We start from the raw sequence: 25142 nt of genomic DNA on the forward strand, positions 1-25142 counted from the left end.
GCCAGAGGTCCTGACTGGGAACGAATCTGGAAGCCTCTAAAGTCCTAAGGGGTGGCTGGGTTTTGCCTTCTGCTGGTCCCAAAGCCAACACAGCTTGAAACCTGAACTAAAGCCAAACTGTCTCAGAAACATCCAGCCTGGCCCCAAGTCACAGATTGTGACCTGCCTTGGGATCAGTGCTGTGCAAACTGGGGCATAAAGCGACTTTTAGAAATTAAACACCAGAAAGCAGCTTCATTTAAGAAATTACATAGATATATATGTGTGTGTGTGTGTGTGTGTATATACACACACACACACATACATACATACACACACACACCACACACACACATACATTCATATATATATGCACAAAGAAGCAAATAGCCCCCACGTGGCCACAAATACCGTGTTTCCCCGAAAATAAGACCTAGCCAGACCATCAGCTCTAATGCATCTTTTGGAGCAAAAATTAATATAAGACCCGGTCTTATTTTACTGTAATATAAGACTGGGTCTTATCTAACATAAGACCAGGTCTTACATTAATTTTTGCTCCAAAAGACGCATTGGAGCTGATGGTCCGGCTAGGTCTTATTTTCAGGGCAACAGGATACCACTTGAGATGATTAAGCGTTCCAGAGCTGAGTGCACCTGTTTTCTTTGCCCATCTCCTGCTGGCTGACTTCTGCTTCTCTGATTAATCTGAAGCCAGAAATCCAGCTGCCCACTCTTATTAGACATGCCTCTGCCAGAACCACAGAAAACCGTGAGGGCAGCATCACAGCCAAGAAACGTAGGAAATAACATTTTAAAAGTATTTTTGGACAAAATCTTTTTTCTTTTAATCTCCTCTCTCTACGTGGCCCATCCTTCCACACGTCACTTCCAGTCGTAGTGGGCTATGTATTTTAAGCATAAGCCATTTCGTTCTGTGTGAACAGTGCATGGTAAGCAGGTAACGGGCATTAAATAATGACCAGCACAGAAGACCAGGTGTGTGAAAGGAACACGCGAGCTTTAAGTGCGACTGCTCTCTCCCACGTCTGACTGAAAGTTAACCCCCGCTGGGTTTAATTTAAATAACAGCTATATAGTTTTAAATTATCATACAATAATCTCTACAGCTGAATCACAACAGCAGAGTCTCCCTCAGAGCACGAGCCCAGCAGAAGCTAATTCTGGAAGATCAGGGAGCTATGTCCTGGGGAGAAAAAGGCTCAGAGGGGTGGGAGGCAGGGACCCCGCTGAGCTATGCTCTTGTGGGACCAGGAGGACCCCCTTACCCACCCCCACCTACGGGCAGGGGTCAGCCACACATCTTATCTCCCATTTCAGCAGCCCCCAGGAATGGAGAGTAAGTCACAAACCACAGCAACAACTCTGGGCCAGCTGTTGGACCTGAGGAGCACAGGGACGTGAGGGGCTGGAACAGTATAAAGAGAAAGCACTTGATCCATCCCGTGACAAGGGGCACTTCAAAGAGGTGAGCAGCCAGGACAGGGCAAGGCGGGTGCCAGGGCTGGTGTGAGGCGAATCCCACTCCAATCGCCTCCCTCTTCCCTCCCCTGCCTTTCCATCCACAGCAAAGGTGGCTTTGAGGCTTGGGGAGGGGCCACCTGGCAGCAATCTGGGGAGGGTCCAGGCCCACGCTCATTAAATCTCTGTGGGTGGCGTCACCCTGAGAGCCAGGGTGGGGGAGGCTGGAGGCAGCAGGGACTGTGGAGTGATGTGTGGTTCCTAGGGAGGGGCGCCTCCCTGGTCTGGAGAGAAGGGTCCAGGGGCAGAATGGCGAGGCAGTAATTAGAGGAGACGTCCTGTTCCAGACACCAGGTGAAGGGAAGCCAGCTGGGACACCATGTGGCTTGTTGGCACTATTCCTGGTCTGGTAATTAGGCGTTTGGCAAACCCAACCTGTGCCCCGGCTGTCTCACTCATACCCTTTCTTCTGGCCAAGCTGCTCCTCCAAGAGCCGTCTCCAAGGATGGGGAGGAAGGGTCCTCTGAGCCTCCCAGTGACGGTGGCATCTCCTGGAGAGCTCAGGGAGCTCTGCTGGTGGTTCTGGAGATGGCAGTGCACCGGGGCGTGTCGGGAGGGGAAGTTCTGTATTGCACATTGACTGTCTCCGTCTGGACAAGTCAGCCCCGGCAGAAGAGCCACCTGCTGCCCGATCTCCAGAAATGAAGAGCTTTAATATTCAGACCACCCAGATGAAATGTCATGGCAAATTTGATAAAAACCAAGAGGAAGTGAAATTGACACTGGGGGCAGGAAGAGGCAAATAGAGGGAAGGTGAAACCAACAGGCACTGAGCATGCTTGGTGGGGTGGAGGAGGACACCATCACGCCAGAGACATTTCATAACAAAGGGACAGGAATGGTCCACACCAGCTTCAGGCTCTTCAGAAGCCAGAGATGCCCGAGTCCACGGAACCAAGTTCTCCAAGGCTTTTCAAGAAACAGGATTTGCTTCGCAAGATAAACAAGGGAGGAGGTCCCATGACTTCCAAGAGACCATCCAAGTTCTCTAGTGCCTCATTGCCAAATCCCACCTAGGTCCCCCCAGAGCCAGGGAGCTCTCTGGCAGGGTCCCCCTCTTGCCCTCACAGCCCTGGAGCACTTAAAGGTACTGGTCCCTGGGAAGGAGGCAGTGACGAGGACCCCCCGGGAGCTGGGTTACAGAGCCAGCAGAGTGGGGGAGTTCAAGGAGTCTGATGACTGGTCCCCACTGCTACTGCTTCTGCGGTGAGCCTTGGAGCAGGACTCGGAGGGAGACGCGGGCGATTCCTGTTCCAGGACGCTGGGGTAGGTGAAGACGAGGTTCGAGGTGCCCGGAGTGATGGCAGGCGTGGAGGTGACCACGATGGGGGTGTGCAGGGGCTCCTCCCCGTAGAAGCCCCCCGCAATGCTGATGGGCTTGATGACAGAGCGCTGGGCCTTGTCCAGCCCCGCTGTCGAGGACGAAGGGCTGTCCTCTTCCAGGGGCTCCTGTTTCACCACCACGGCACCCACGCCACCAACCCCACTGCGCAGGGGCTGCAGCCCCGAAGCGGGGGGCGACCGGCGCTCCTCAGGGCTGATCTTACACACAGGCCCGTGGGCCACCAACATGAACTCCAGCTTTTCCTTCTCCTTCTGCAGCTCGGCGATCTCTTTCTGCAGGCCAGACTTCTCCTCCTCCAGTTCCTCCGTCTCCTACAGGAGAGAGACAGCCATGTAAGGGACAGCAGCCTGCCAGGGAGTGTGGGGTGCAGGGATGGGGTTGAAATCCAGGGGAGAAAGGGAAAATCAGCAATGTCCTCAGAGGACCGACCGTGAAAGCAGCCAGCTCACATACCTGGCTGCAGCCCCACTGGCTCTGAGTCACCTGGAGGCTCAAAAGTCTATTTCGAGCACTCCAGACTGATAAAGGAGGCAAGTCAGCTTGGAGGAGGGACGAAATAACAACTGTAGTTGCTGTGACTAGGCCAGGCACTGTGTTAAGCATTTCAGAGGCATTATCTCATTCAATCCTCTAGTAGTTTTTTGAAGCAGGTATTATCATCAACCCATTTAGCAGATTAGGACACTGAGGTGCAGGAAAGTGTAGTAATTTGCAGAAAGTCACAGAGCCAGCAGGTAGGGTAGCCCAGATTTGACTCCACTTCAATGTATCTGACTCCAGAGTCCATATGCTGCTACATTCTACTGCCTTGGTGGCAGGACCGCCCCCTGAGGACCCCTGAAAGGGGTAATTGAGAGATATGGAGAGGAAAGGGAGCACAGCATACAGCAACACGCCTCTCTCCTCCTCATACTTCCTCAACCCTGTCCTGCCTGCTTGGGGCTGCATACACACTAAACTCCAAGTTATGTGACAGTGGAGACTGTTTGGACACACAGCCTAGGACAGTGCCTGGCTTGTTCAATCAATCCTGGTAGGATCATCAAATTATCACACCTCCGCTTCACTTTTTCACTCTAATATCTGTTTCAGGACTCACAGAACCCTGGAGAACATTCAGTTCAGCCCCTGTGCTTAACAGATGAGGGTCATGGCAGCCTGAAGGGGCATGTGAAGATGACAGCAGGGTCCCACAGCAAGGACCTCAGCCCTCCTTTTACACAAAGCCAGAGAAGCAGCAAATGCACGTGGAAGGGGTAGTTGTGGAAGACGAGAAGGTGTGTGTCACCAGCCTCCTCCCCACTTTTCCCCTAACACAGGTTCCTCTTCAAGAACGAGATGGTACAAGGCCAGAGCTTCACTAAACGGAGTACAGCATATTCCGGAGTAAAAAAAAGTTTCCATCTGTCTCAAGGGTCTGACGAACGTCATGAGCTTACGAGAGGTTTCCTGTGGAGGATGTGGCTCGGGGGCCTGGGTGGCTGGGCCAGGGGTAGGGAGCGGGGGAGTAGGGTGTGAGGCTTCTGGGGGAGGGAGGAGAGGAAAGCAGAGGGGCCTCGGTGGGTGGAGCTATTCTGGGGCTGCTGGGAAGCAGCGTCCAGGGTAGACCCAGAGGGCCCGGATCCTTGCAAGGCTGGTGGGGAGGAGGGCTCTCCTGGGTGAGTCTCCCCATGGAGTGTTAATCACTAATGGATCCCCCTCACCTGGCAACAGAGAACTCCCACTCATCCTCCCTGACTTTAACTAACGCTTCCACGGGACATTAGTACAGCCACCACGGAATTCACGCAGTACACATTCCGTACCCAAGAGCAAGGGCTGCAGGATGGACAAAGGGAAGCTGAAACCGGTGAATGGTACCTGGGAGGATTAAATAAAGTGATGGGATGTGCAGGGAACTTGCGATTTCCGAGGCCCCTCCGGGCTGCTCACGGTAAAGCCCATGCCAGCCCTCCTCCTCTCCCTCTGAAGACATTCCACAGAGGAGAGTCAGTCCTGGCTGTGGGCTTCCTCCACACGGCATACAGCCCGTGCTGTAGGGCGAGGCTCTGGAGGGAGTTACGTGACGTCGGTCAGCTCAAGCTTTCGAGAGGGAAGGGCAGGGCCACGGGCCCCCAGGTGTGGGCAATTAGGCAGCAGGGGAGAGTGACTCACAAGGGCAGAATGAGGTACCAAGGTCACAGCTTCAGGCTCATAGCAGGGGCGGGAAACCCTCCTGCCCATGAAGGATATGAGAAAACCTCAAGATAGTACAAGGCAGCATGTGAGCCATCTCCATGAGAACCAGAAAGTATCAAGACCCCTACAGAGATGAAGAAGCCCACATGGCCGGTCCCCTGTCCAAACTAGATCCCGTAAGGTAGGCTGAGCCACTCCTGCCGGCACAGGCCTAGGGGCGGCTGGCACCTTGGGAAGCAGCCCTGGAGGGGGCAGGTCTGGGCCTGCCGTGGCTCCTGGGGCCTAGCAATGCCCACACCCTCTGGCATCCCTTACCCAGGAGCCCCAGCCGGTCCGAGAGCAGGGAACACTCAGGCGCTGAATGAGAAAGGGTGCTAAGCCCAGTGAGGATGTCTAGCTCTCTCTCTGCGCCCAGGCTGGTGCCAAAGGCCAGCTCCCTCCGTCCATCTTTCTCTTTTCTTGAATCAGAACAATGGTAAGCCATGTGCTCAATGAAGGAATGTCTGTGTCCACTGACTCATCTGTAGGCCACTAGTGGGCAAGGAGGGGGGGAGGGCCAGGAGCCCAGGGGCTCATGCTGGGGCCCACCCAGAGGTGCCCCCACCCCACGCAGAGCTCCTCACCGCCTGCAGCTTCTCCGTCAGCTCCCGGCGTCGGTTCCGGCACTTGGCTGCTGCCAGCTTGTTCCTCTCCCTCCGGATTCGACGCTTCTCCTCCTCTTCAGGGGACAGCTAGAAGCCAAGGTAGAGGAAAATAATTAGGGTCAGGTAAATGGTTCACCAGCTTTTTGGGAGGTTTTTTTTTTTTTTTTCTTTAACTGCATTTTACGTAGGGCAGGAAGCCCTTCTGGGACTGGGAAAGGGAGGGAGGAAGGCCAGAGTCATGTGGCCGGACTCAGAGGGTCCCCAAACATGATGCCCCATGTTTGGAGAACAGGACAGCAGTGGGTCAGGGACAAACCAGCCCAGGCATGAGGACAGCAGCATTTGTCACGTCAGCCCTGATTCAGAGCCAAGGCCAGGGAGGAGGAGCTGGACTGCTTCCCCACATCCCCTCATGCTAGCTAGGCCTGGCCCTACCCACTTAAGCAGCTTCTTCCAAACCCTGGCTAATTATTCCTCTCTAGCACTCTGCCTGCTCTGCAAGCCTCATTATCCCCATTTGGTTAAGTAGCTGGGCCCAGAGTAAGAACCACCCAGGGGAGAATGTCCTGTTGCCAAAGAGAGGTTCACGGATGCCACCCCACTTCTGTTTTCCTCTGCTGGCCCTGGAGTGCCAGGTGCTCACAGTTCAACCCTGAGAACCCAGCAGTGTGCCTGGCACAGTGCTAGCCTGGACAGGATGGGCAAAGGGGAAAGGAGCCCTGAGGCACATTAAATCCTGCTGCCCGCCATGTCCACTCATTCAACAAATAAGCACCTGCTATGTGCCAGGCACAGTTTGGGGGGTTCGAGGTTTATCGGAGAACCCAATGAACGAAAATCCCTCTGCAGAGCTCACAGTCTAGGTCCTTCCAGAGAATCCAGTTAGGGGACTGGGGCTCATGCCACTAAGCAGGACTGTTTACACACAGCCCTTCCAGGGCTGAGGCCCAGGGCTGTGACCCAGGCCTATGACCTTGCAGGCAGAGGTGACACGAAGAGATGGCTGTGAGCCAAGGCAGAAACAAATTCAAAAGGAAAGACCATCCCATTCAGTTATCAGACAGTCGGCATATCTACTAGGTGCCAAGAGCAGGACTGGGGGCACAGAAGATTCTGAGGGGAAGCAGACCTGGGTCCCACTCTCTAGGAACACTTGGGGAAAAAGCCAAAGCCACTTGTGGAGGCAATGAGAGAAGCTGCCCCACTGAGGGATGCTCCAGCCACCCTGAGGGTGAGAGCCCAGGCCTGAGTCCCCAGGACGCTGCCGGCAGCCCTGCAGGTCTATGGCTGTGATGTCCTGAACAGCAGAGCAGGGCACAGCATCAGACAGGACAAACCCATCCCTGTCTACACTGAGGTGACGCTATGGCCCCATGGTGCTAGAGTCCTATATCTAAATCCTCCAAATACTGATATGAAAATGTGCCTGTCAACTGCTCAGACATGAAGTCTCTCCGAGGCCTTTTAAGCACAGAGAAGCTCATCAAGCCTTCCCGCCTTTCAAATGCTCCCCTAGCTGCCAAGGCATGGGGCTCATAGAGAGGCAGGAAGCCTGGCAGGCTGGAGAGACCTCCAGGGCCTCCTGATACCTCAGGTCCCTGTCTCCCGGGGCTTCCGCTGGGCTGTGCTCACACCTATCTCTGTCTGCCTTAGGGACCACCTTCACTCCCAAGACATCCTGACCATGCTCTGTCACATCCTCGGTGGCTCCCACCTCACTGGAATGAAGGAGCCAGGCCCAGCTTCCCTCTCTCTCTGGCTCCTCCCTCACTGAGTCCCTTCCGGCTTGCAGTGGTCTCCAGGTGGAACGCACCAAGCAGTGTAGCTGGTCACATCCCTGAGTCCTCAAGCCCCTTTCAAAGTCCCAGCCCCAATCCCAGCCTCTGAAATCCTCTGTCTCCCCAACAGAGCCAGAGGCTCCACACTCTCCTCTGAGAGGTGCAAAGGACAGATAACGGCATTTCTGTGTGGCCCGGGATAAAGCTCTGAACCTTGTGAGCCTCAGGTTTTCCATTTGTAAAATGGAATAACAGGACCAGCCCTGCCTTCCACGAAGTGTGACAATCCGATGAGACGCAGTGTGACAGTTCTCTCTAAAGGAGAAAGTGCCAGAAAGACGCAATTCAGAGGTCTCTGGTACTTTTTCTGAGTCCTGAAAGAGTCCAAGTGGATGGAGACCCGAGTCCACAGACTCCAACGCCCTGCTCTGTGCAGGGGCCGGCTGCCTGGTTGAGGCCACTTGGCTGAGGCCCTGAATACTTGCTGCTCCTCAACCTGTCTCACCCTGAGCCCAGCAGAGTTACCACGAGCCTGATGGCCCCACGGCCCAGAGTTCAGGGCTCCCCTTGAGGCCCAGGTAGCCCCCTCCCCGCCACTGACTGGTCCACTTTGGCCTCCCTTCCCCCTTGGCTGCTTCTGGACAACTTCTGGCCTCTCGATTGGCCTAGAAGTCTCTTCCCTATCTGGTGAGGTGTGGGGCACCTTGTGGGAGCTGTCAGTATAGGAAGTGTTCAGGGGCGGTGACATCAACACAGTTACAGCTTGAGTGTGTCAGCAGCATGTACCCACCCACAAGCCACACACACCCTCCCCTCCCTGCCTTCTCAGTCATTGCCACTGGCCTCAGAGGGAGCCTTGGGGCAGGCTTGGGAGGTAAGCAATGAGGCAACAGGCTGGCTCCTGGTAACAGGCCCCTCCCCTGTGAGGGATGGGGGGGCAAGGTCAGGAAGGCGGAAGTAAGCTTCAGGGAAAAGACCCTGGGGCTAGGAACCAAAGAACCAAAGTCCTAGGATGGTACTGCCCAGGCTTCCTCCTAGCTGCTAGATTGTCTGAACTCCCAATGGACAATGTGGTGAAATAAAATGCTCCTTTCTCCTTCCCTCTCAAATAAAGGAAGGAAATTTTCCAGACAGATTGTCTCAGGGCATGCCTAGGTGTGCGGTGGGAAAACCACGAGACTGAAGGTCAAAGGAGGTGGATTCCAGTCCTGGCTCTGTTACTAACTCACCGTGTGACCCTGGCCAGGGACCCTTCTCCTTTCTGAGCCTGAGTTTCCTCATCTTTAAAATGGGTGCACAGGGAAAATTAGAAGAGCTGGTCTCCAAAGTATCTTCCAGATATAAACATCTAAATTTGGTGTGAGCTAGGCCCAGAAAAGAATGAAGAGTGTGCAGCACATCTTTCTTTGTTCTCCTGCTAGCCAAAAAAAACTCGCTCTCACAAGCCTGGCTGTCCCTCAGGAGTCACATACAGGAAGAATCCAGCTCACCAGTGACTGTAAAGCTTGGCACCGTGGGCTCCCTGAAGGAGGCATATTTATAAAGGACATTAAGATCACTACTACTGCAGTATTTACAACTGCAATTATGGAAAGCAACAGTGAGGGGATATTGGCCACTTGCCCAACAGCAACCGTGAGCTGTATCTGTTACAGCGTCTACTGCACACACCTCCCCACGCCACCCTGCATGGGTCCTGATGTTAACAGAACAAATCAACGTGCAGTGGCTACAAGGCCCAGCTTTGTCTTCAGAGGAACAGGGCCCCTGCGAAAGCTTCCAGTTCCTTGGAGAGGATCCTTATAATTCTAAATATCCTGGGAACTAGTGGCACTGGATCCATGATTATCCATTAGGGTGGAGCCATGTTTAAAGGTCCTTGTATTAGAATACTGTCAAGCTGGCCATCCCAGAGTGGAGGTGGGACAGTGGATAAAATGGAGAGAGGTTCCGGTGTGAAACTGGAGTTCTCTAGGTTAACGTTTCATTTGAAAAGGGGATTCCACGGCTAAAGTATTTTCCCTTTCCTAGACTCATGGTAGCATGGCGCTGTAGGAAGAGCAATGTCCAGGGAGTCCAGGGAGCTGGGTTCTAGTCCAGACTTCCCCACTCACTTGTTGAGTGGCCCCCGGGCAGGTGTGTCTGGGCTTTAATTCTGTCATTTGTGAAGGGGGACAGATGGGGCACTTTGACGGCTCATTCCCTCCTTTCTAGAATTATGCATGATTTCAATGTCTCTTCCTACAATCAGGGGGCCCATCGTTGCTCTGGCGCACTGTTGATGCAGAAAATGGGCCTTTTGAGTGTTGGCTGGGTGCCGCCTAGAGAGCGGAGGCACCACCACTTTCTGGTGTCCCTTCCAGCCAGGCTGACTCCTTCTCAAAGCTGATCCCCTTGAGGAACAATAGGCTGATGTCGACCTCCCACCCTCACCCCTGGTCAGCTAAAGCAGCTGAGCAGGCTCCCAGGACCCCAGAGTCACTGCATTTCTGGAACATGCACTTGAGTAGGAGGCCTGGGACACCAAGGAGGAATGTAAAGCGCTGCAGGCAGTACTGGCCTAGAGTGTGACCCTTTAGGGGTCTGTCTGCACCAGATACCAGGAGACAGTTACGGGCTAATCCCCAAAAGCTGCTGGCCAGGGCTCGTTGGCTGCTCGTCCCATGGCCCCTCTGCCAAGGACACTGCTGTAGGCAGGTCCTAACAGTCCTTCCCATTTGCTGACACCTCACCTCTCGTAATATGCTTTCCCACACATGATCGCATTTGAGTGGCAACGAGTCTGGGCTGGCAGGTACCATAATCCCCATTTTACAGCTGAGGAAACTGAGACTCAGAGATTCTAAGGGACATGGATAAGATGACAGAGCCAGGCCTGACCCTTGGGTCTCCAGCTCCGCCTCCAATGAGGAGGGCCATGTGCTCCTGGTCCCCAGCTCCCTCTTCTTCCCAGTGTTCCCAGAAAAACACACTGTGTTACGAAGCCCTGAAAGCCACCGATGTGGCTCTTTTATGCTGATCTGAGCTGTACCTGCTCGTCTCTCCTTCTGCGACCCACGGTGGTGCCAATGGTCTTGATCACGCCCGGTCTCGGGAGGGCCATGTGCCCAGGGACAGAGGCCAGGCCCGGCAGCGGGCTGTAGGGGTGTGAGCGGGGGTACGGGTTGGACATGGAGGTGATCACCGTGGGCTGCACCATCCACTGCAGGTCCTGGCTGGTCGTGATGGCGTTGATGGTGGGGATGAAGGCGCTGCCTGAGCCAGGCATATCTACCCGGAATTTCTGAAATGAGGAGAAAAATAGGATTGAGCCAATAATTACTGAGAAGAATAGTACAAGCAGAGCCAGGAGGTAAAATCCATCAGAAAGCAGGATCAATACTCGGGGGACCAAGGTCAGGGCACTGGGTGGGCTTCCCTGGACAAGTCCTGCACATCCAGGAATCAGGAGAATCTTAACTATTCCAGAGGCCCCATGTCAGGTTGAATCCCTGAATGAGGTCCTGGGAAATCCACCCGTAGGGCTCAGTGAGAATCTGGTCCTATTCCAGATGCCTTCCAGGACAGATGCGCTCCCTCGCCACTCACACTCAGCCGGGCCTGTCTGCATCCCTCCAGGGCTAGCTAGGTCCAAATCTACAGGAGGGCAGGCTTCCCGCCTGCCTCCCAAGCCTCTGGTCACCTGCCAATCATTCCCCGAGGTACTGGTTCAGGAGCCCTGGAGGAAATTTGCACACCAACAGCTTTGCAGCAACAAAGATCACCAGGAAACTTACTGTGCCTGCTTTTGTTATTTTCCAAAGAGGTACAGGATAGGACTATGCCCCCACCAGGGTGACAGCCGGGCCATGAAAAGGTGTTCTCCAACCAAAGACTGAAAAGTGGCAACTTCCCCTTGCTGTCCTTGCCCTCCACCCCCATCTTGCTTGGGGCAGACATGCTGTGTCTCTATCTATCTACATATCTATCTGTGTTCACAGATGTGTCTGTGGGAAACTTTGGTGCTGCTAGCTCAGAACTGTCTCCTTGTCTCTGAATTTATGTGCAGACCACGCTGCAGAGCTCCCTGGAACACGCTACAGGAAGCATTCTATTTAAAATATAAGATGATGACATATTGTAAGAATATAAACGGGGACGTGCTCCTCAGCAGCTGGGCTTGACCTTTCTTCAAGGCAGCTACTAGAAACTAAGAGAAGGATGGAGAAGGGAAGGACCCTCCCACTTTCAGATTTTCAGGGAAAAGTTCCCCTATCAGAACCCTCATCCTCAGAAGACTCCTGTTTCCACAGAACGGTTCTATAAATCCTTCCTTTCCTAATCTGGTGGGTAAAATGACGACGACAATAAGTCACACGTGCTGAGCATTTACTGAATGACAGGCACTGTAGTAGTGTTTTGCCTACATCACCTCACTCATTCTCCTGCTGAGGTAAGAAATATCATTACCTCCATTTTAGAGGCAGAAAGTTAGGCTCAGCGAGCCTAACTTATCCAAGGTCACATTGCAAATAAGCAGTGGGGTCAGGATTCAAACCCAGGTGAGCCAGACTAAGAGCCGAGAGCTCTCACACGCGGTGCTACACAAGCTCCTGTGCATTGCTTCTTTCTGCCTCCGACATCTAGCCCCAAGCGCAAGTATCCACTACCCTCAGACAGAGCATCAGGTCACCACTGCCAAGGGTCCCGACAGACTTCTCTCACCCAGGAGGACCCATAGGTCTGTTTGACCCCAGATGAAATCTCGCTGTCATTACCATGGTTGCTATAGCACCCCACCCCCCTACCCCCATTCTGGCCCCTTCACACCAACCAGGATTACAAGTATTAGCAGCAATGGCAGCTGCCACTACCACTGTCTTTGCCCGGTGACGGCCGTCGAGGTTTCTGTTGTATAAACAAAGGGAAGCTTAGAGTACGTCATTGGACCTGAGGACTCTTCCCTGCTCACTCCCCTGACAGCTGCCTGACCCGGGTCTGGATGGTAGAATATGGCCCTCTCACCTCCTGGGCTGCCCTGGGGCTCCAGGCCAAAGGCATGCAGTGAAGAGAGTGGCCCAGCACAATGGATTCTGGGATTCCATGAGGAATGCTACCCAGTGCAACGAATTGTGGGATTCTGTGACGCTACCAGTGCAATAGACTGTGTTGCCTCCAAAGGCAAAGACAAGTGGGTCTTTTTTTATCAGCAGCTGACTGTATATGGGTGTGTGGGTGTGTGTGTGAAGGAGGGAAGGGTACAGTGAACAAGGAAGGATCCAACTGGGAAGTGATCTTCAAGGAGGAAAAAGCACAGACAACTGGGCTCGGCTGTGAGGAGATAGAGTACTGAGAACATGTGCAGAAGCACTAAGGCCCAGACAGCCATGTTTCTCTTGGGGGGGCTGTACGGAGGGGCTGTGTGAACATGGGGTGGGCAGGGAGTCAGCGCTGCGCTTGGAGTCAGGAGCCTGGATTTGAGGCAAATGACCGAGGACTCAGGTTCCTTGCCTGTAAAGGGGAATACTAAGACCAAACTCACTGCACCGTCATGGGGATTAAATTAGTAGCTACTTGTAATCACAGGCTATAAAAGCACACCAGGGGCTCTCAACCCTGCTTGCACGTTAGAATAGTCTGAGGAGCTTTTTAAAAACACCAATGCTGGAGCCAGCCTCACCATTAGAGTTCCAAAATAACTGGTTTGGGGTGGGGTTCTGATAAGGTATTTTAAAAAAACAAAAACAAAACAAAAACACCTGAGGAGATTCTAATGTGCAGCCAGGATTGAGAAATGCTGCTCCAAACAAATGGAAGGTGGCATTGTCATCACCGTCACCACCACCATCATTATGCATCATCATTGTAAGAGTCTGTGCGACCTGCATGGGGTGGCTCCAGGGACAACTGCCAGCTTCCCACTCCTCGGAAGCACCCAACATTTTTATTTCATTTCTCTCCCCAAGTCAGGTTCTGGGTTTGAAGAATGCTCGAGGCACCCGGCACGACGGTTTGACAGTTTAACGTGACCCTCCATCTCTGTGGGGGAAACTGTCAGCTTTCCTTTCAGGAAAGCACTCAAGAAATCCACTCCTCATTCCAACCAACAAAAGGGCTCCCATTTCTAGGAGAAGCAAGCAAAAACCTGAAGCAAAGCTTGGAGACTAAGATCCCTTAGGAATGAGTGGATGATTCTCGGCCCCTCTCAAGGCCCTCCAGCCTACTCGCTCGGTGATAGCAGGTCTACAGAATGTGCTCCCCGGCCACCAGCCAGACTCCTTGCAGCAATGGCTTGGTCTAGACAAAACAAGACAGCAATAAAAGCAAGGCAGTAGGTAATGATTGCCTCTAAATGCACGTACCTCCCTGTTTCAGAGGGAGGTAAAGCCATCTGGATAACACACTGGCTCTAAATGCAAGGAAAACAATGTCCCATGGGAGGGGGAGGGGACTGGGCTCTGATAAAGGCTTTTGTCTCCACAAGGAGCCTCTCATGAGACACACAAAAGTTTAAGTGAGATCTGTCAGATGTGTCTTGGCACACCTCGGCAGGTATTATTCAGAAAGCAACATTGGGGTAGGAGAGAACAGGTGAGGCTAGGAGCTTGTGGTTACAGAAGTCAGCCTGGCATTCTTCTGTGCCAACAGACCTAAGAACCAGTCAACTGTCATGCTGGGACTAAATCATGGTTCTCTATGAACGGGTTAGCACTGTACAGAAACTAAGAGAGGATTTCCCAGTTGCTGGCATTGACGCAGTTTGGCTGCAGCAAAGGTGTGTGCTGGGAGGGGGTGGATAGAGGAGGTAACCCAGGACCTCACGTGACTCCCCTGGCGCCCTCCAGCCCCCTTGGAAGCTCCTTCTCTATGGACAGGATCAAAGATGCTGGATGACTATGTGGTGTTCCAACCTGGCAAAGCCTCTAAATGCTGTAAATGTGCCATCCTGTCAACTTCTGGGTGGGCACGAATGCGTATAAAAGGACAAACTGGCCCCCCACTGACCTCTTAGAGCAGAGTTTGGCAAACTTTTGCGGTAAAAGGCCAGACAGTATATATTTTAGGCTTTGTGGGCCACTGTCTCGGTGGCAACTACTCAAGCCTGCCATTGCAGTGTGAAAGCAGCCACAGAGAACATGCAAAGAGGCGGGCTTGGGTTCCATTAAACCTTATTTATAAAAATATTGAGGCCATAGTCGGGTGACTTCTGTCCTGGAGGATCCTTCTCATTTCCCAAGCTCAGGTTGGAGGTGGAAGAGAATAAAGAGAGAAAACAAGAAAGCAAAAAAATCAGACCTGAGGTGTTCCTCAAACCCAAGGAGTCAAGGGGGTGGGCTATCACTGGTCAGCTTGAATCTCCAGACTCTGAAGCTGAGGTGTGAACCCTTACAAGCCCTGCTGTGGGTCTTTGGGCATCAGAACCTCCTTTACCCTGCAGCACCCTGTGTCTACAGGGACCATGGGGCTGCTCAGTAAGTATGCGTGTCGTCCCCCCGCTGCCTACAAGAGACAGCTCAGAACACAGGGCCCCTAGAGCCACCCAACTTCATCAGATCAGAGAGGTCCCTGCAGCCCAGCAGTTGCTGATTTGGGAAAATGACCTTTCTGAACTCTACACAAGGGCCTTGGATTCAGAAATGAGTTATAACCATGACCTTCTGCAGAAGGGTCTTAGAAGTAGGGTTTGGGCTTCCTACAGAGAAGGATGGGGCAAGGCTCACCACAGACTCCTGAGGGGGGCATAAACGGCATCTGAGATGGAGTCATGGCTGGTGTTCTTGGCCCATTCCCTCGGCCAGACATTTCTCTACCAGATTGCTTCTCAACTGAGCCACCAAGCACTCAAGCCATGAATCCCACGAATACCTGTGACCTGCCTCCACAGGCAGGCAGGTATGATTGTGCATGTTTGGAAAGGGACTGGGTTCTCTCTCTTATGAACCCCGTTTTTTTAGAGTTCCAGCACTGGAAAAGGATTAGGGAAGAGGAGAGGGTAGTGCAAATGCTCCCTCACACGCCCCAGAATCCCCCGGGGTGAGGCCCAGTTTGACTCAAATGTTCTGTATTTTTTATTGAACTCGGGATGTTCTTCAAAGCATTCTAGATTTTGCATTGGACATCACTTTGACCTTTCACTCTTGAGGAAAACCACTTAGTCACAATGGAAATGGGTGCTAATAACTTATGATTTCCCCCAATTTTACAGTATACTAACACTAGTATATCAGTTAACCTGCCTCCTGTCAACTTCCTCTTTTACCCAGGTTCATTTGAAACAACCACGCTCTTCTTTTTCACCGAGCTGCCAGGGTGAAGAAAATTAGGGAAGAAAAGAAAAAGCAAGGAAAAGAAGAAAGTGGCTGATAACGGAGTTATTCACTCAGGTCCTATTTTCTTTCCTCCCAGGGTGCTTTTGGCCAGAAACCCCACTCCAAAGGACCGGGGAATTCTCTCCACTATTCTGAGGACCCCTTTCGTACCCCCACCAATCCTCAGACATATGTGCACTCCATGGGAAGGGCATGCCATCTCATCCCTCCTACAACCACAGCAGGGGGAGCACAGCCAAGCCACGGCCACATGACAGATCGAAACAGTGCTGGGCATGAGAATTCTTCTATCTTCCCTCTCCAGCCCAGTGAGTTGAAGAGGAATAGTTACCAAGTGGAGTTTGGAACAGATATATTTGCCTCAATCAGAACAGCTGCCATCATTGTGAAATGGCGTGGCCACCAAAAGATACCACATACAACACGCATGAGACACGTCCACAAAGTAATGATGCTATTTTTTTCTTTCTTTCAACAAGTAGGCCAGAAAGTCTGTTTCCTGAATTCTCAAAACCAGTATCTTTATTCCTGTTTAAGAGGAATAAAACCCTAAGGTTTAGACGGCAAAGACGCCTGCTCTGGTGTGCCTTTCCCGGTCACTGCTCTCCCAGGCAGACTCCTGAGACTGACACCAAGGGGGCTCGGAGCCACCCTCCGCTTTGGACCCAGCCTGATCACCCAGACCGGGTATGTCAGGCGTGGTTCCTTATATGTCAAATCTTTTGATCATTTCCAAATCTCAAATTCACCCACAAAGGACAAAGATGTGTTAGCGGGGAGGATTTTCAAAAGAATTCGCTGTAAGCAATTCCAAGAGAGAGGCGTTGTAAAACCTTTCTGCATCTGACTAACAGCCACAGAATTCAAATAAGTATTTAGTCTCCTCAAGGAACAAGTATGACGTACAAGTTCTGGTGTTTCTATTAAGACAGAAAAGAAAAAAAATGAGGCTCCTAACTTTACACTCACCTTGAATAATAAGGCAGGCAGAAATAAAGTAATGGAAATGCACTCCATTTGGATAGGAAAATTCGACTGCTATTCAGACAATACATGACTGCTGTTTCACCCCGTTCACTTTGATGAAAAAGTGACGCTGACTTCCACCATCAAGAATCAGCGGAACAGACAAATTCCTCGGATAACATTTTGTTTGATCCTAATCTACGACATCTGTGAGATCAAGGCAGAAAAAAAACAAAACACAAAAAAAGCAGACCCTTAATATACACCTCCCACTTTCTCACCAATTCTGAAGACCACCCCCCACCAAAACAATTCCCCATATCCTAACACAAACACGTCAAGAAAGGAAGCTTTGGGAATTGGAAGACACTGTGCTGGCATCCTAGTGAACAGACAGACATCAAAATAGGAAAAGAAAAGAAGTACTCCTTTTTCAACCAGGTTTTATTTAGAACAAAAGAAAAATTTTTAAAAGACTGCATCTCAAAATCAAGCAGTTTCGAGTTAACTGCTGGTAATGTATGGCATTTATTTGTCCAGAAGTAAAAAGAAAAAAATCCTAAGAATTCTGAAAACTCACCAAGTTAACACTCTCTGGGGCTGGAAAAATACATTCCCCAGATGATTCTTCTCAGAATGTCCTGTAGGGGGCACTAGAGAGGTATGATTGAGGCTGACTTGGGAATCATAGTCATTTCTGGTAAAAGTTCTTTGATGTGAGGAATGTCCCAGCCTGGTACAGTTGGCAAAAGTTCACTCCGGGAAATTGTGTGTTTGTGTGTGTGTGTGTGTGTGTGTGTGTGTGTGTGTGTGTGTGTGTGTCTCTGTCTGTCTGTCTGTCTCTTGAGAAAGGGTGGTTGCCAAAGAAGAGAAGTAGTCTGGTATTCCTTAACTCCAAAAAGGAACTGTCCCCTTGATTTATTTTCACAAGTTATCTGAGGAACAGACAAATGGCAGCCTTGTAAAACTTCTGGGTCTTGTTTTTGTTTTGTTTTCTTTTTCATTAAAGGGGGCCCAGCTGATGAAAACAAGTTATGAAATAACCTGTGTTTGTGTAACTGGCTGGATTGCGTAATGCTCAGGCCCTGAAACCGTAATAGTGGAGCAGCCAGGCAGGGCATATATCTGGGAGGTGTTTTCCTAGGAGAGTCAGGAGAGAGAGAAAATAACAACACAAAGAAAAGGCCAGGAGGGGAGGTGTCTGCAATGATTACTGACAAAAAAAATCACCAATGACCAACTTTTGAGATTAAAACTATAACTGGAACAGGAAATATTTCTCATGCTTCAAGTTCCTGCCATATACAAGAACAGAGGTTTTAACAAAGAGTTGTCTGCCCATTCCCCCCGCCCCGCCCCCCAGTCACTGGAACTTATGACCATGTGTTAAGATCAAGCTTTACCAAGATCAAGAGATGAGGAAAGTTCTGGGTTGAGTAAACAACACAAACATCAGGAATCTTAAACCCCATTAAGAGATTGGGAAAAAATAATATTCACTTGCCCAAGGAAAAACCAGAGGACTCTGACACTGATTGGTCCATAGAGATGCCATAAAGAAGGAAGGCCCATCACTAACTGCCAGGAAAGTCTCCCCATAAAGGAAGCTGAGAGAAATAAAGTGATTATAGGTTTTATCTGGTATGTAATCAAGTTACCTTGAGTCCAAGACTGGGTGGGGTCATAGCACAGACTTGTGAAGTAACAAAAGTAAATCCTGAGGACCACAAAATAGCTTTGCTCAAAGGTGGAGAGATGATGGAAAAACCCTCCCGCCTTGCCCCGAAGAGTGGACAGGCTGAGAAACTCATCTAAAGTGGTATTACCTTGCCAATCCCTCCGGTTTGTAAGGCGCCTCGCTCAAGCTGTCGGGCCAAAGGGGCAGGCTTATATTCGAGAACCCCATGCACTAGTTAATGCTAATTGCAAAATCCTCATGTGTTACAGCATGCTAGGAATTAGCCAACAGCTGCTTTTGGCTTCGGTGATGAGGCCCCATTACACTCCGCTGGACTCAGTTCTCTTCCTTCTTCCTAGCAATGGTTTCCTGTCTGATTTTCTTCCAAAACAGGGAATTGCCTCCGCTCACATCCTGGGCTCAAAGCCCTAGTGACACAGATTATTCAATTGGGGCACTGATGTCCGGTCTGACTTCCCATCCAGGCCCCAGGGTCTGAGCAAAGCCAGGCAGCAAGACTGTCATATTTCAGTGACGGTCACAGAAACTGCAGCGAAAGAATAGACAAGAAATCAAAAGATCCCTTCCTGATTTGGGGAGAAGAGGGACGTTGGAGGATTTGTTGAATCAGAGAGGGAGAGAATGGGTATAAACGACTCCAACCCATCGTGCCTAGGGATGTATGGATTCAACACAAACTCCCGACCGACGGGGCTGGAAGGCAAATAAATCGAACGTTTTTATGAGAAGATTTTAAACTCATCACCTTGGTGCTCATTATTAAGAGTGCAGTGACTGCACCCTCCATGCTCAGACTAGGCTCTCTCCCGTGAGTGCTTATGGGGACACCAGGGGAGATAGAGGGAAGATTCAGAGTCATTTGGGGGGACTCACCAGGTATGGGGAATCACTGGCACAAGGTGATTCAGATCCCAAAGAGAACTGTTTCCATTTTACTCTACCGCAGGGTCCATCCTTCCCTGGAAGCCCACCCTAACCCCTCTGGCAGGCTGGCTGGTTTCTAGAGACCAAGGCCACCCAACGCCTTACCGGAGCAACTTTTGCTGCCTCCAAGTTAGCTAGACCCCGCAGATCCTGACCGCTGCGGGCTTCTGCTAGTGGCTTTGTGTGTATGAAGCCAGCTCCCTAACAAGACTGGGGGTGGGGGTGGGGGCTGCTGCGGAGGGCAGGCACCCCACCAGCACCACCACTCCACCAGGACCTTTCTGGTATTTATAGACACACAGATGCATGCACAATCCCTCCAGTGCAAACCAGTCCGGCTGCTTTAGAAACAAGTTGTTTTTCTGCTTCCAGAACCACCCAGGAGCCCAAGCGAGGTCTCTTTCCTCCACTTCTCCCAGTAGGTCTCCTTGGCCCTGGTACTCCCAGACCCTCCAGGCACCCCTTCTAGTGGCCTTGCAGCCTCCTGCTCCCACCCTAACAGAAGATGGATGGGCCCAGGGCACACAGACACCACCCAGTCAATCAAGGCTGATCTCCTCCTTCTTGACCTTCGCACCTGATTCCCAGGGCAGCCCTCACCTTCACTCCGGATTACTTGAAAAGGCCAAACCGTGTTTTCGAGTCCCTAACCGCTCAGAAATTAACTGGCTGCTGGGAACGGGGAAAGAGAGGGAGAGGGCTTTCCCGCAGGAATAGAGTCCCAGGATATTGGGAGAAGCCAGTGGGTACAAAGATTTTTTTTTTTTTTTTTGGTCCAGCACCGAGAGAGGGAAAGGGGCGCGTAATTCCTGGGAGAGAAGGTAACAGGTTTGGTGTCCAAAGAGCTTGTCTGGATAAGATGTAGTGAAGGAAAGGGTTTGTTGTCTTTCAAGCCCACTCCCCGCTCGTTTGTGTGTGTGTGAGTGTGTGTGTGTATGTTTTAAGGTGGTGATGGGGGAGGAGGGGTGGGCAGGATAAGAAAATCTAGAACTTACAATGGTGGCCCGTAGGAAATTTCTCACCAAACCAAGAAAGGGAAAAGAAAGCAAAGAGGCGGTGGCGGCGAGAGGAGGGAGGGGGTTCCGTCCATGCCGCCAGGTGCATCCGGGGCCCGCACTTACCTGCTGGCCGCCGCCGCCGCTGGAGTAGGACTCGGCGTGCGCAGGAGAGCCGCTGCTGCCCCGGGACGAGGTGTCAAAGTTCCCGGGATAATCCTGGTACATGATCCGCGGTGGGGGCCCGAGAGGAAACAGGGTGTTTTTCTTCCCCCGCCCTCGCTGCGGCCGCGCACCGGCTGCTGCGCGCTCGCTCCCTGCGGCCCGGGCCTGGGCTTCAGTCTCTGCTCCCGGGCTTCTCTCCCACGGCGGCCGGCGCGGACCGGGAGGCGGCAATACGCGGGAACAGTGCCCCCTGAGCGCCTCGCGCGGCACTTCTTCCCTGCTCTACGAGCGCCGCGGGACCGGTTGTCCACCCAGTCCCTCCCACTAAGAAGTCGGCGCGTCCCTCCGTCCCTCCCCTGCGCGCGCTCTCCCGCCCCCGCGCGCAGTCAGAGCTCGGCTAGGACCGCCGGCCCAATCAAAAATTGGAAATTAAAAAAGAATGGGAGGCCGGAGAGTCACGCCTGCCAGGTCTGGGGTCTCCGATTTCAAGCGGAGCAAAAAAAGAAAAGAAAAAAAAGCGAAAAGAAAGGCTGCCCGCTTGGAGAAACTTCTATTTCCTCCTTTTAGAAAAGGAACTGAGAATAAACTTCCTGTGGCCGACGCGCCTCCGGAGTTTCGGAGCGACTCGGACACTTGACTAGAAGGCAGCCTGCGTCCGTCTCCCAGCCCGTGGAGTTCAAGCTGAACCGGCGCTGAGAGGGACGCGGCCCCGCTCCCCGTGTCGCGGTTCCAGCGCCTGGACCTGCACCCCTTCCCCGGCGCCCGCTCTCGGACGGGCCCGCCTCTCCCGTCGGGTCCTCTCTTTCTCCCTCTCTGTCCCCGCCGAGCGCCGCTCGCTTGCTGGCTGGTTCGCTCGGAGCCCCTGCGCTCTGCCCGAGATGAGTCACTACAATGGCACGAGTTCAACTCCACACTCTTTATTCTCCAGCCCCTGTACCATGTGGATTCACTCACGTCAACCCGACTCCACCTTGCAGGGAGGAGCGCGCGGGGAGGCGAGGAGGAGGAGGAGGAGGAGGAGGAGGAGGCGGCGCGGGAGGAGGCGGGCGCGGCGCTCTCCTCCCTGCCCCGGCTCCTGGCCGCGCTGACGCCAGCCGCACACCCCGCACGAGGAAGGAAGGCTGTGGTTGGGGTGGGAGCGGCCGGCAGGCGCGGTTTGGGGGAGCCGCGGCAGCCCTGTCCTGCCCCCGCTCACCCCTTGGGCCCAGCGCCCTTGGTCTGTTCCATTGGCGCACGTTGCCAAAGATGGTCATTTGCGTTAGAGGACGCGAGTGCGGGTTCCCTTGCTTTCGCGTGACGTGGAGGGAGAGGGATTCCCTCGCAGGCTCCCGAGCGCGCCGCGGGCTCCCCCTACCCCCACCCCCCCACACACACACACACAGCCCTGGAAAGGGGCGCGGGGCGGGGCCCCCGAGAGCGGCCGCGCGGGCCTCGGCGCCGGGTTTCAGAAAATAATCACAGTCCTGAAGAGCGAGACTGGCAGTTCAGTGCGGCGCCACCGCCAGGCCGGGAGCCCGGCGCGCAGAGCGGCTCGCAGGGAGGGCGCGGCTACCCGTGGTCGTCGGCGCCCTCCGCGGCGCCGCGGGTTGCAGCGGGCGCCCTGGGCACGCAGGGTACCCGCGCCGCCCTGCGGCCTGGCTTTGGCGGGGCACAGCGCCTCTGGGCGGGGCCGGCCTGCCTATTCTTCGCTCAGTGGCTGGCTGCCCACTGCTTACCCCCATCTTTTTTTTTCCCCCGGCCCGACGATTAATTTATTAGGGGAAAGCTGGAAAACGAAAATTTAACCAGTCAACATTCCGGCCGCCCTCTATGCGGGACAATTAGGACGCACTACTAGAAGCAATCGGGTATTATAAGCAAACAACAGACTGTTGCGAATTGCAAAATAATAATAACAGGGAAGGAGGGAGGTCTGGGAGAGGGTGTGGCCCAACGTTGTCTTCAGCTGTTTTGGAGTGAAGTTCAAGGAGCAAGTAGACGGGACTCCTAAGTCTTCCCGCCGCCCTGGGGCGGGGCGAGGTGCGGGATAAAGACCACAGGCCTTCGAGTACGAACGCCAGGCTGTATTTACGAGCTGTGAGACTGGGCGAGTCACTTAACCTCTCTGGGTCTCAGTTTCTTACTATAAAATGAAGGGGTTGGGCAGGTGACCTTGTAAGGCCCTTGTCAGCTCTGGAACTTCCACCCTTCTGCAGAGATGATCCGGAGGAGCACTGTACTAGGTAGGAGTCAAGGAACCTGGGTTCTGGTCCAGGCTCTGCCTTAGTCTCGGTTTACCCATCTCAAGTGGCGCCATCTGTACTCCCACAGGGTCCTTGGAGGACCCAAAGGGAAGACGCGTCAAGACTGAAACGCTGTAACACATCATAGTTCCGGTCCTCAGTTTCCTTATCTGTAAAGTGGAGGTGTTGCTAGGAAAGAAAAATAGAGCCGGGAACTCAATGCTTTCCCGGGACTCTATATAAAGCGCTGGCGTTTCCGGGACGGCTGGCGGCATCTGGCCGCCCCAATGACCCCAAGATACGGTAATCCCAAACAATACTCGGGGTCATTGTTTACAGTTATAAAACACATTCTGTCCTGAGCTCCATCCCCAAGGACGCGCGAGGCGAGGCTAGCCAGACTCCTCGAACCTCCGCCACCGCCCGCGGGGCAGTCCCCAACTCCGCGGGCTCTGGCGAGGGGTGTGGGGCAGGCGGGTGTTCACACCAGCCGCGGGGGCTTAGGGGTGTGTGTGTGTTTTGTCATCCCTGAGTTCTGCCTGCAAGGGTGTTTACGCGCCTCTCCCAGCAGGACTGAGTAAATGCAGTCCTTTGACGCAAAACCAATCAGTCCTTTTCCCAGCGGCAGCGGCAAACCCCAGAAAACTGGGGGTGGGGACGGTGTGGGAGGGAGCGCAGAAGAAATCGTGACACTTTCTCATTCACTTCTCCGTCCTCCCCGCGCCACACGGACCTCTGACCGCCTAGAGAGGTCTTTAGGGGGTGGGGGGCAAAGGGAGGCGAAGCCGGGGCGTCCAAGGCCTTTCCGTGAGCTGCCGCGTATCAAAGAGGCGCGAAGACACACTTTTGGTTTTCCTTTGAGCGGCAGCGGCTGCCCTGCCCTCCCCCACCCTGCATTCGAAAATCCGGGTGCTTCTGGGTCTCTCCCACACAGTCCTTCCAGTAACGCGGGGGAAAGGAGGAGGGGGAAGGGAGCGGGAGCTTCTTCCGCGCCCTCCGCCGTCCCGGGCGCGCCCAAGCCCGGGCAGGCGCCGCTGGGAGCGCGCGGGCGGGAGAGCGCACCCTCGCCCGCCCCCGCCCTGCCTGTTCCCCGGCCCTTTCCTTTCTTGTGGGTTCCCGTAAAGCCCAGCAGCCCCGAGACGTCTGCAGAGCATCACGGAATCTGTGCTGATGCAAGTCGCTAGCCTCCCTTTGGTGAGCCCGGGCCTACCTCGGAGCGCTTTGATCCCGGTCTTCCCCTGCTCCAGAATTTGGCTGGTTCCCTCTGCCCGCGGGGAGGCCTGTCTTCCGCAGCCTGCCCTCACCTTTCAGTCCTCGGAGAGCCAGACACACAGAGCTGCGCTCCGGTGCTGTGGGGACTGAACCGCTGCTGGTCCAGCTGGTGCCTCGGCCAGGCTATGTGTGCCAAACTGTGAGTTCAGACTCCAAGTCCAGTTAACTGACCCCTCCGTGGGAAATCATTCCAAGATCACATAGTTAGAGTACTCGGGCTCCCTGGAATAACATGCTAAGAAGAACAGAGGCCAACGTTTATTGAGCGCTTACCAAGAGTCCGACACCAGGCTGAACACTTTATAGGGATTGTCTCTTGCAGAACTCCCAACAGACCTTTGAGTATTATTCCCTGGTAGCAGATCAAGAAAGTGAGATTAAGGCACTTATCCAGGAGAATTGGTTAGTTGGCTAGTGACCCGGTTGGAAGTGCAGCTAGGCCTCTGTGACACCTGCTCTTCCTCTTACCCAGGATACTGCATGACCTGCCTCCTACTGGAATGTCTTGGTTTCTCTTACAGGTCTTCAGAGAGCATGGACTTCATCTGGTACATGGCTTTGTCATATACCTAGAGGTGCTCCTTAATTCTCTGCTGAATAAATAAACAGCCTCGCAGCATCCTTCAGCCTAAGGAAAGGTCACATCAAGTGAGGGACAGGAAGGAGGGAAGCTGGGGTACAGGCAGAGTAAAGGGTCCTTGCGCTGTCCTCTCATTGTGTCTTTGGGTCTCTGTAACTTCCCTGCCCTCCATTTGCCAGTTTCCGCCTTTGTCCCTCTAGCCCAGTGTTTGGCTCCTGACTTGAGTCCCGGAATGGCTGCCTTCTCTGGGCTGCACTAGCCCACACATCTGAAGCCTGGACAGTTCAGGAAGCCTTCTCACATACCTGGCCTTACTTGTCCTCACACACAACATCCCCAGCAGGGATGTGATGGCAGTTGGGGTGACTCTGGACTGCCAAAGAGGAGGCCAGGGAACAGAGTGGCAAAGCAGCCTACTCAAGATTTCCCAGCCTGTGGGTGTCAGAACTGTACTCAGACCTATCTCATCTGACTTTACACCCAGTTCTCTGCCTGTTACCTGTGCTCCCAGCTTCAGCCTTGTCAGGTCAGAAGCAAACACTGT

At 53.2% G+C, this 25142-nt stretch overlaps 1 protein-coding gene across 4 annotated transcripts; it reads right to left on the bottom strand.

The window, feature by feature from the left end:
- Nucleotides 1–524: 524 nt before the first annotated feature.
- FOSL2 (FOS like 2, AP-1 transcription factor subunit) lies at nucleotides 525–24157 on the bottom strand. Of its 4 annotated transcripts, none has more exons than XM_033124481.1 (4): nucleotides 23957–24157; nucleotides 10498–10749; nucleotides 5668–5775; nucleotides 525–3177 (listed from the first exon to the last, which is right to left on the bottom strand). In XM_033124481.1, the coding sequence occupies exons 2-4, from the start codon at nucleotides 10732–10734 to the stop codon at nucleotides 2659–2661; spliced, it is 864 nt and encodes a 287-aa protein (XP_032980372.1). In that variant the 5' UTR covers nucleotides 10735–10749; nucleotides 23957–24157; the 3' UTR covers nucleotides 525–2658. The 4 variants fall into 4 exon arrangements, with proteins under 4 accessions (XP_032980372.1, XP_032980373.1, XP_032980371.1 ...); XM_033124482.1 differs by lacking the exon at nucleotides 23957–24157 and adding an exon at nucleotides 18568–18953; XM_033124480.1 differs by lacking the exon at nucleotides 23957–24157 and adding an exon at nucleotides 16745–16942.
- Between the last annotated feature and the right edge of the window lie 985 nt (nucleotides 24158–25142).

This window comes from Rhinolophus ferrumequinum, chromosome 13 (genome assembly GCF_004115265.2).
Source record: "Rhinolophus ferrumequinum isolate MPI-CBG mRhiFer1 chromosome 13, mRhiFer1_v1.p, whole genome shotgun sequence".
Classification (NCBI taxonomy): domain Eukaryota; kingdom Metazoa; phylum Chordata; class Mammalia; order Chiroptera; family Rhinolophidae; genus Rhinolophus; species Rhinolophus ferrumequinum.

What these genes read in the sequence shown, in the direction of transcription:
- FOSL2 (XM_033124479.1), bottom strand. Translation starts at nt 20,587, where the DNA reads ATGTACCAGGATTATCCCGGGAACTTTGACACCTCGTCCCGGGGCAGC. An exon ending in GCAGAAGGAGAGACGAGCAG is followed by an intron (nt 5,776 to 10,497) that starts GTACAGCTCAGA and finishes CTTGGCTTCTAG; the next exon opens with CTGTCCCCTGAAGAGGAGGA. An exon ending in TGACGGAGAAGCTGCAGGCG is followed by an intron (nt 3,178 to 5,667) that starts GTGAGGAGCTCT and finishes TCTCTCCTGTAG; the next exon opens with GAGACGGAGGAACTGGAGGA.